Source organism: Oncorhynchus mykiss, chromosome 17 (assembly GCF_013265735.2).
Source record: "Oncorhynchus mykiss isolate Arlee chromosome 17, USDA_OmykA_1.1, whole genome shotgun sequence".
In the NCBI taxonomy this organism is placed as follows: Eukaryota; Metazoa; Chordata; class Actinopteri; order Salmoniformes; family Salmonidae; genus Oncorhynchus; species Oncorhynchus mykiss.
In genome coordinates this window covers 46229753-46239800 of record NC_048581.1, presented here as the reverse complement: position 1 = coordinate 46239800, position 10048 = coordinate 46229753, and the positions used below count along the sequence as shown (strand labels likewise).

Here is a 10048-nt window from a genome sequence, read left to right as displayed (position 1 = left end):
GATCAATGACAAAAAGAAATCACAATGAAATGCATTTCAATCCCACTTTGTAACGAAACAAAATGTTTTTAAAAAACAAGGGGGGGGGGGTTCTGAAACTTTATCAGCTTGAGACCCAAATTAGAATTTGAACGTCCTCCTGTGACCCAAAAAATCCTCCAACGACCCAAGTTAAAAATAAATAGTGTGTGATTATAGATGTATTCTCAAAACTCGCGACCCATGTATCACATGCCCAGGACCCACTTTGGGTCCCAACCCATAAGAAACCCTCATATAGATTATAGTCTAGGTTGTCTAGATCAAATACTATATGACCAAAATATATTATAGACTGTAAATTGGTTTACTCACTATATCATAAATAATCTGACACCCATCAACCCAAAAAGGATGAACAAAATAACCATTGTAAACGTTTTGAAAAAGTATTGTGTGCAATTTATTGAATGATATTCTCTCTTCGTTATACAGTACATATTTGAACAAATGAGCTCTTTGAAATTGTATAAAGAAATCTACAACATTGTAAAAGATTAAGCGGTTCTCTGCATTCAGATTTAGTTCTTATTTACAACAATGTGATTTTGATGAGCACATGGGGAATTACTAGCTGGTCCCAGATCTGTTTGTGCTGCGTTACAATGACCATAAGCTAAGACATCACAAAACAGATCTGGGACCAGGCTAGTGAATTACTTTATCATAGCATGTTCAACTTAGCATAGAACCAATTTACTCAATTAATTTTGTATTTCATAATATGCTTTAATGTTACCAGAGTAGATATAGTCACAGGAATCATAGTAAATCTAATTTCATCTCAACCTTTTACACTAAACCGAAAACCCTGACAAATACAGTCTAACTTGTATAGCATTATCAATAATGAACAAATCCTATTCAATAAAATATGTGCTTGTTTCATAAAATATTTCATTATTGTTTGTTATAGTGTCTCTCTTTTTTGCTTCATATCTCCTGTGGTAAGAGTGTTGGTTCTTTCCCTCTCCCAACCCTTGTAGGCCAAAGGTACAAAGTAAAAGTGGACAGACAATTCAGGAGGGGGCTTATTTTTGCTTCGTAGGCCTTTGGACCAGGGAGTGGCATGACATGTACTCCTACCCTGGAGTACCCTATCTGGGCACCCCCTGAAATGTATTGTTGTATCCTAGCCTTGAGAGTCATATACTGTAAATCAGTTCAAATTGACTTCAGTCTCACAGAAATGAGTTTGCTGTTGAGTCCAAGTGAGAATGGCAAGTGTCCACCACGACAGCAATGTCTTCTAGAAGTTTGAAGATGTAGAAAAATGTTCAGGAAATGGCCCGTAGTCAGAATTCCATAGTGAACACATCCAAAAAGATTGTTGACCACCCTAATATGTCACACTCACTAACAGCACAGATGAGTCGAGTCAAAACTGGTGATGTGAAAAACACTTCTGAGTTATAAGGAGATTAAGTGTGACAAGACAAACAGCATCGCTAAATGCAGTAAGGAATTGGAACATGGCCACACTTTAGCAATATTGTAAAGCCTTGAAAATACCATTATAATAAACAAGAGCTGTTAATTATGAGACAGTCTAAAATGTCTCTTCCTTGTGGAGGTTTGCTACCAATGCAGACCTACAACTCATGAGAATATCAAGTGAACACTTTTAATGCATGAAAACAGCATGGTCAAATGCAGTTTCATGGAACACATCAAGTCAGTGTACACTGTGTAATCTACACCAAAGGGACCATGATAAAGTTGTTGTTGTTGTTGGTTTAAGAGTATTTCAACTGGCCTTTGTCAATTAGTCACTCGATTTCCTCTAAACAAAACAATGGCTTCATAATTTCAAGCAAAATGCGACATTGTGAATATCGACCAATCCAATACACCTGAGTAAGGCCTAGATCTAAATCTCCGAAACAAACGCTTAAAACATTATGTCTTAAAACACCTCAACACGTGTCATAAGATCTTTCATGCCTACAGAGAATCAGGACATTGGTTAAACATCTTGAGGAAATTGGCCTAGGTGTGTCCCTCGGGTTTGTGTATTGGAGCAGTGGGTTGTTTAAATGTATGAGACAAGCCTCTGCCGTAGTCTCTCAGGGACAGACAGTTGCTGTCATTTACGTATTCACGCAGATTAGAGCAGAAGTGGACTGCCTTTCGGTCATCCTGTAATAGCTTTTTTGTCCTTGACGCACTCCATCACTCTCTCTCTCTGCCTCGCACTCTCACCATATGCATATTACATTATTTCAATTCCTGTCAGGAACTGACTCAAATCGAAATAAAGCTGGCAGTGTTGACAGATCTCAGTTGTCTTTCCTCTGAAACTAACAGGATTATCCCTGATTAGTGCTTGGATGGGAAACCACCTTGGAAAACGGGTGTCTGGAAGTGGTTTTGGAAGGCCAGAAGGGGCCCGCCGGAGCCCAAGTGAAGTGATGGGGGGGGGGGGGGGGGGGGGGGGGTGACATCCATTCTTATCATTATTGATACAGTCAATTTCATTATTTTCTTCATTTGACCATTACCCTGTTATCGACTTACAATATAAATTGCTTTGCGCAATCTAGCAGGCTCTCATATAGTGCTACAAATAACACTTGTTACCCACATGTTCACGCTGCCTGAAGAAGACTCTTTTAGTCAAAATGTGTTGCAGTCGTGCGTTCTGATGTTATATACACTATAGGCCGATCTGCTCCTTATACAGTATGTATTCGTTGTAAAAATGTTCTGTATCGTACTGGCCGCCTACTTGTTTTCTTTCTTGGCCTACCTTCCACTGCCCTCATCTCACCAATATGTTGTTATTATCATTTTTTAAAATTACCTTTATTTAACTAGGCAAGTCAGTTGAGGACAAATTATATTTACAATGACGGCCTACCCCAGCCAAACTCGGACGACCCTGGGCCAACTGTGCACCGCCCTATGGGACTCCCAATGTGGTGCAGCCTGAATTCAAACCAGCTCCTGCAGTGATGCATCTTGCACTGAGATACAGTGCCTTAGACCACCGCGCCACTCAGGAGCCTCATGTTATAACAGAATGCATCCAAGTCCAAGGCACTGGATTACAAAACACCAGAGAAACGAGTTGGAATGGTCCAGAATAAGCATGAAAAACAAATAGCCACGTCTAACTACATTGGTCACAAGAGCAAACCAAGAACACAACTTGTCAGACACACCAACCCCCTTCCTGGTAAATGATCAAATCACCAATGACAAGTGATTGTCACACAAAGCCTGGAGATGACTTATTCACAGAGAGGGAGCAGAGCCATTGACACCCCGCCGTTTACTGAGCAGAGCAAAGGGGGCCATCAGCAATTCAGGCAAACACACAACAGCAAACAATAGGCTGCAATCAAGACCGACCTTTTCCCAGGAGGGGGGATGATGGCCAATAAAGCCAGGCCTTTCCAATGCAAAGCCTGATGCTCAGGCTATTCTGTCACTGTGGTGGTGGGGAGAAAAATAACCCCAAAATGAGAAACGAGAAATGGAGCAACTAGCTGACAAGCAACCAGGCATATGGTTGGAATGACTTAAGTAAAAAAAAAAGTGAATGTCGTTTTTATTCAAGCGAACACATTGTATGTGTCCCATGTGGTGACCCGGGTGTTGCGAGCACCATCTTCAACAGACTGAGCCATTGGAACAACTGAGGAACCACTAATTAATGAGCAGGGAAAGGTAGGTGTTTGTCGCCAGCAATATGGTATAGGAGAACATGTTGGGGGGGATGGGAAGGGGAAATGGAAGAAAAGTCATTGGTTTTGACTCTGACATATAGTGAAGATGTAGGTAGAGTTCCCTGTCACTACTGCACGCCCTAGCCATGTGTGGGGAAACCACGTGGATTTGGACAGAGAACATTCAATAGCAGTTGGTCAGTGTGTGAGAGATAGTGAGAAGGGGGAGGAGACTGCATTCTTCAGTGTTTTGTCAAACAACAAGAAACAAACACAATGAACCAGTATCTGGCTACCACTAAAAGTCTTAATTAGCTATAAAAAAATATATTTTAAAACAGTACTGGTTGGAAATGTATGGTCGGAAGCATTTTTGTAATGACCAACTGTGAAAATGCTGTTCACTGGTAGTATACAGTTCACTCTGCCTTTTTAATAGAATTTGTCTCAAATTGCACCCTACTCCCTAAAAACAGTGCATTACTTTTGAAAAGTACTTTCAAAGGGAGTTCACTTTGTAGGGAATAGGGTGCCACTTGGGTCACACACATGGCGTCTCCCCGCAACCATTGGAGTCTTTTAGAGAAAGCAACATATTTTTAGAGAAAAGGAAATGCTACACTAGCTACACTCTAGTAGCTCCGATGCTATGATTTAGTTACTAATGTTTTCGACAGCAAGCTGTCTTCATCAGAGTTTCATCATTTGAAAATCACCAACTTTTGACAGGTACCCTCTAACAAATGTCCCCAAAACGTATTGATCTCTCACACCCAGATAAAGAATGTATTACCGATATTTTCATTTGACAAAGTTAATATGTTTTGTTAGATGAGCGATTAGGCTACTTTTTAATCACTTGACTGGAATCATTCCATTTTCCACATTTACAGGCCCCTTGAGAGAGTGAACCACCTGATGGCTATACATACCACACAGGCAGAAAGGTAATGCATTTCCATTTTGTTAAAGGACCAACAAAAAATACATGTCAAAGAAATTAAAAAAATAGATGTACTATGAGAGATGTAATCATTTGTTTCAATTTAAAAAAAAATGTAGGTAGCTAGGGATGATATTTAACGTAAAAAGTAAGAAAACTGCAACAATGGTAGGCAGTGGTGTGACAGGGTGCTTAGTTAAACATCTTTAATGCAAACAATGTGTTCTGCTACATTCAAGAATGAAATCCTTCCCTCCAAAACTGTCATGGACAATTGAGATGAAGTGCAAACTATTACCTGTACGGGAGGGGGGGGGGGGGGGGGGGGGGGTAAGAGAGCTTCCAACATGGTTTCACATAGTGCTACTGAAATAGTCTAAAGCAGTTTCCTCTCCTAGTCTCCTAATCCTTTCTCGAGTTGTGTCCTTTCCTTTCTCCCTCTCTTCTGAATAGGCCGCCTGGTCAGGAACTGTGACGTGGGAAAAGCCATACAGTAGCACTGAATATGCAGTGCAGTGAATCACAGACCATTTACATGGGTATGTGCAGTGTGGAGAACAGTCGAATACAACCACTGTCATTTAGCAGGCATTAGTCAAAGTTATTTGATGCTTAACCTCAAGTCCGAATTGGCCTTAGTTTCATTTGCTATCCTATAGAGATTTGAAATGGAATGAATGGTTGACGTGACTGAGATTTGAGGTGGAACTAACCACAACTTTCCCATGCATACTGAGTAGTGGTCCCATATGTGAAACACACCAGCATCTGTGCAAACTCATTTACAATATAAAAAACAGTGATGCCAAAACACCAAAAGGTGAATTGTAGAGAGGGAAGTTGAGGCAGAAGTTTGGGAGAGAAACCATTTTGAATTATATTGCTGCCGCAACAAGCTTGAGTTGCTAGAAGTACCTACTTTATAAAACCCACAGACTTTTGAAATGTTCAATGAAATCGCCACAATGATGCAGCATAACGTTGTTAAAAGCATCCTGAAATAACAAGGAAACAATAAAAACTCAATCACTTTTTGCCCAGTGGGACAGTTCTCTATGGTGGTCCTGTCTACGTTTTCCACAAAACCTGAATTATATTCAATTGATCTGATATACCTACACCATGGTTGTATTCATTAGGGAACAACATAGCGAAACATTTTGCAATGGAAAATTAAACGAGAGTTTCCACCAGGTTTCAGTCTGTTTTTTTCCCCTGTGTGGTGCCTTATAAAAAGGACCGATTAGTAAATTCACAAACCAATGGAGACACATGCGAGTGCAAAGTGTTGTCACGGGACCGTGGACATTGTCACGGGACTGTGGACATTGGCTGATGAATACATCCTCAGACCAAAAATGGCAGAAAACAATATCTCAATGGAAAAGTAGGATCTTCAAACGTTATTCCAGTAAATATCGACGTATGAGTGTAGTTCGAGTCGGTTATAAAGTACCGATTCTTTTTTTTTTCAGATATATCTTTAAAAAGGTTGGACAAAGACATACATTATGTTTTCAATAGATCTCACATATAAAGTTGTGGTATTTGACATGAAATACCCCAATCCTCTATTTCCTAATTCAGTTTTCAGTGCCCTGCTCTCCAAAACTGCTCACAAATCTAGAGCTGCAGGCAAAGGCTCATACAAAACAGATGAACACAATGAAAACAAAAAAGCACCAGGAAGACATAAGATAGCTGTGGGTCTGATGCGTGCGTGTGTGTGTGTGTGCGCTCCTCCGAATAAGTGTGTGTACGTTTGACCGCATGGTGGTGTTGTGCAAACTATGGGTTGGCCAAGGCAAGGGAGAGGGAGGGGCATTGGAAAGCACAAACGCTTACTCTTGTCCGCATATTAGATATCTTATAGCCAAGATACAGGTACATCTAAAATAGTCTTGATATAGTTTCTTAAGGAGATAATAATAATACCATCATCAACAACAAAAAAATGTCATCATTTGCGAAATAGTCAAGAGTTTTGTGTGTATGTACTGGTATGTAGGCTATCTGCGGCGTTTTAAATGTGTGCTGCATTATGTCATGTTTCGTGTTTTGTGTGGACCCCAGGAAGAGTAGCTGCTGCTTTCGCAAGAGCTAATGGGGATCCTAATAAAATAACCCCAATAAAAGTTCTAAAAATAGTAACAAAGGCTGTGGTTTAGGTTTTTCCATTGCAGCCTCGTGAGAGGAGACAAGCATTCCCCATATAGTCTACAACCCAAAAGTTCTCTCTCACTCTCTTTGTTTCTCACTCCATCTTCTGTAGACTGGCGGCCACCAAGACCAGACGACCCTGCGTGTGGTGAAAAGACCCCAACCCTCCCTCTCTCCCTCCGCCATCATCCCTTCCTCCATCCCAGTTTCTCTCTCTCTCTCTCTCTCTCTCTCTCTCTCTTAGAGGCGAGTCTGGGCCTCAGGGACATAGATCTCGATGCTGTCGGCGCTCTCCGTGGCCGAGTTCTGCCGGACCGAGGCGGCCCTCTTGGCAGCCAGTAGGCGCTTGCGGGCCTCCGTCCGCTGCTTCTCCGCCGAAGAGGTGGACGAGGCGGAGTCGGCGCTCTTCTCGCGGCCCAGCACCGGCCTCCCCTTACCGGGCTTCTTTGGCACTGGAGGAGGGGCCTCTTTCTTGTCCTCCTGGTGGTGGTGGGCCACAATGGACGGAGTCAACCACAAGGGGGCAGAAAAGACATGGGAAAGAGAGACACGGGAGAGAGAAGGGGTTGGGTGGAGGGGGGGATGAGGGGGGAGAGATGAGAGAGTGAGAGGATGCAAGGCGTTGTTGCTGTAGGAAGAAAACCTTGTAACTCCATTAAAAGCTGTAACTCCCCCACTTTTAATATTTTATGACTTTAGGACCAAGAAAAAGTATTCAAAATAGCATCTGATTATTAATAGCTTTCGTGAAATGTATGTTCATACATGGTTTCAGTTTGTTTCAGTTTTGGAGATACAAGGTTTTATTCTGAAAGCAACGAAACAACGGAGGGTAATGCAGAGGTTGCAAAAAAAGAGCATTGTGAGTGCCATTTGATAAACGTAGATCTTTGACAGGGACATTTGATTATGGTGAAGCTTTCTACAACAAAATGTACAAGGTGGCTAACTTGACACAGGGCCAATTATATGGACAACACAGATAAAATACGTTGAATATAGGAGATTTAAGGTGACACTTTGTCAGAGTAGACGCTGAACAATACCTGTGTGAATAACATGACGAGGACATTAAAAAATGGTCACACTCTATTTGGCCGTACGCCATAAAAAAAGTGTCACTATATTCATATAACTTAAACAAGACATAACACATATCGATGCTGTTATGACGAACAGTTCAAATGAAGTGTATCCCATTGGATGAATCACACTGAATCTAATGCAATGTCCCTGCAGAAGTAGTGAAACGGAAACTGCATGAACTCAAAGCAGTTGAACCACACATCCACCCAACTGCTCTCACCAAAACATACTCCTTCCACTACAGTCAATCCAGCAGCCATCAAACTAACCACTCCCTACACACGCGCGCGTGCACACACACATCCAAGATAGAGCGAAAGCCAGGGCCGCATTCCATGACGTGATGCAACCTTTGCCATTGCCATGCAAGTTCGACTTCAGACCGCAGCATTTATTTTACCGCTGACATGCATGCTCAAAGGAGGGGCCTAAAAGCGCAGAAACAGTCCAAAACAAACTGCCCTCTTTGAGATTGAACACCATGCATGTGTAAAGGGAGGTGGCTTCTCTCTAGCCCCCTTTACATTGGGCTGGGAAGCCCCTTTAAGTGTTCCCCTCACACAGGGAGGGGGAGAAGAGAGAGGGGAGATGGGGGGGAGGGAGGAGAGAGGCCAGTTTCGGCGGCTTTCCTACCCCAGTCTGGGCACTGGGCAGCAGGGGTGGGAAGTACCTTCCGCTCGGGGGGCGAGTGGGCCACGGCAGGGGACTGCCAGTCGCTGGACTTGAGTTGGTAGAGCTCGTCAAATTTGAGGCTGATGTCCTCGATGGAGAGCTGCAGCAGGTCCCAGAAGCCCGCCAGGTCCTGGGCTGTGGGCCGCGGGTTGGCGTTCACATTCTGGAGGGAGGGAGAAAAAAAAAGAAGAAACAAAATGGGGGAGTAGGTGGGAGAGGGAGAAATAGTGAAAAAGAGAGCGAATGTTAGAGGGGGAGAGGGAAATGGTGAGGGAGAAAACAAGAGAGGGATAAAGAAGAGGTTTGAAATTCATCGAGTCTTGCTCTGTCCACTTTTGATACTAGAGGGAGCTGTCCTACAACACAATGTCAGTGAAGACCTCTGTCTCACTGAATAGATCCGCGTTTCCCAAACTCGGTCCCGGGGACCCCAAGGGGTGCAAGTTTTGGTTTTTGCCCTAGCGCTACACGGGTGATTCAAATGATCAACTCGTCACCAAGCTCTGATTATTTGAATCAGCTGTGTAGTGTTAGGGCAGAAAACAAAACGTGCACCCTTGGGTTCCCCAGGAACGAGTTTGTGTAAATCATTCTGTCGGGATGTGTAGATGTTGTTTGTCCTTGCACTCAAGTGTGCTACTGTATTGTCATTTGATATATGCCTCTGTAAAAACCTACGCTGCTGTCTTGGGGCAGGTCTTCCTTGAAAATATATATTTTTCCCTGCTTGATAAAGTATAAGAAGTCAAATGAAATAAAAAGCACCACAAAAGTCCCTTAACGCAAGGTAGAATGACCACTTTACATAAGCAGTATACTGACTGTATAGTGACTTGGGTGGCACTCTGTTTTGCCGTGCAAGCTATGTCTGTCAGAGTCTGACGGACGGCTTGACGGTCACACTTCCACTTGTTTTTTTCCACCTGACCCACTCGTTCTGTGACTAATGCGCTACCAGACTATTCTTTGTTATGGTTGGGTCTACCTGGTTATGGTCGGGTCTTGTGTGGCTCAGTTGGTAGAGCCTGGCGGTTGTGGGTTCAATTCCCACAGGGGACCAGTATGGAAAATGTATGCACTCACTTACTGTAAGTCACTCTAGATAAAAGCGTCTGCTAAAATGTAAAAAAAAAAAAAAGTTAAATGCTTGCGTTTCCTGCCATCTGTTCAACTAGACTTAGTTTGAGGGACAGTTCTCGTTCTGTGGGATTTCAACACCACAACAATGTATGGTAGAACTAACTGTTTCCAGCTGAAAACTGTATGTATTGAGAGAAATTATCTGGATTCTGAATAACATTTCTCCTTCAAAAGGGACATGTTGTGTAATGATAGGGGGGGGATCCCAATAGGTAATTGTCCAATAAATACAAAAAAAGGTAGTCTTTATTTGTAGGATAGAATTTGTATTGGATGTCAGAACATTTCTTCTGAATATAGATGCCTTTTGATAGAATTATATCAGCAAAGCACAGCA

General features: G+C 42.5%; 1 protein-coding gene across 3 annotated transcripts in view; it reads right to left on the bottom strand.

Annotated features, from left to right (window-relative positions):
* Positions 1–418: 418 nt before the first annotated feature.
* Positions 419–10048, bottom strand: part of dlgap4b (discs, large (Drosophila) homolog-associated protein 4b) — a 74905-nt gene continuing 65275 nt past the window's right edge. For 2 of the 3 annotated variants that reach the window (XM_021568600.2, XM_036949984.1), the window contains 2 exons: positions 8570–8734; positions 419–7293 (listed from right to left, as the gene is read on the bottom strand). In XM_021568600.2, coding sequence (XP_021424275.2) covers positions 7054–7293; positions 8570–8734 — 405 coding nt within the window. In that variant the 3' untranslated portion in view covers positions 419–7053. Of the gene's footprint in view, positions 7294–8532; positions 8735–10048 lie in introns of all 3 variants that reach the window. The other variant, XM_021568602.2, reaches the window with a different exon arrangement.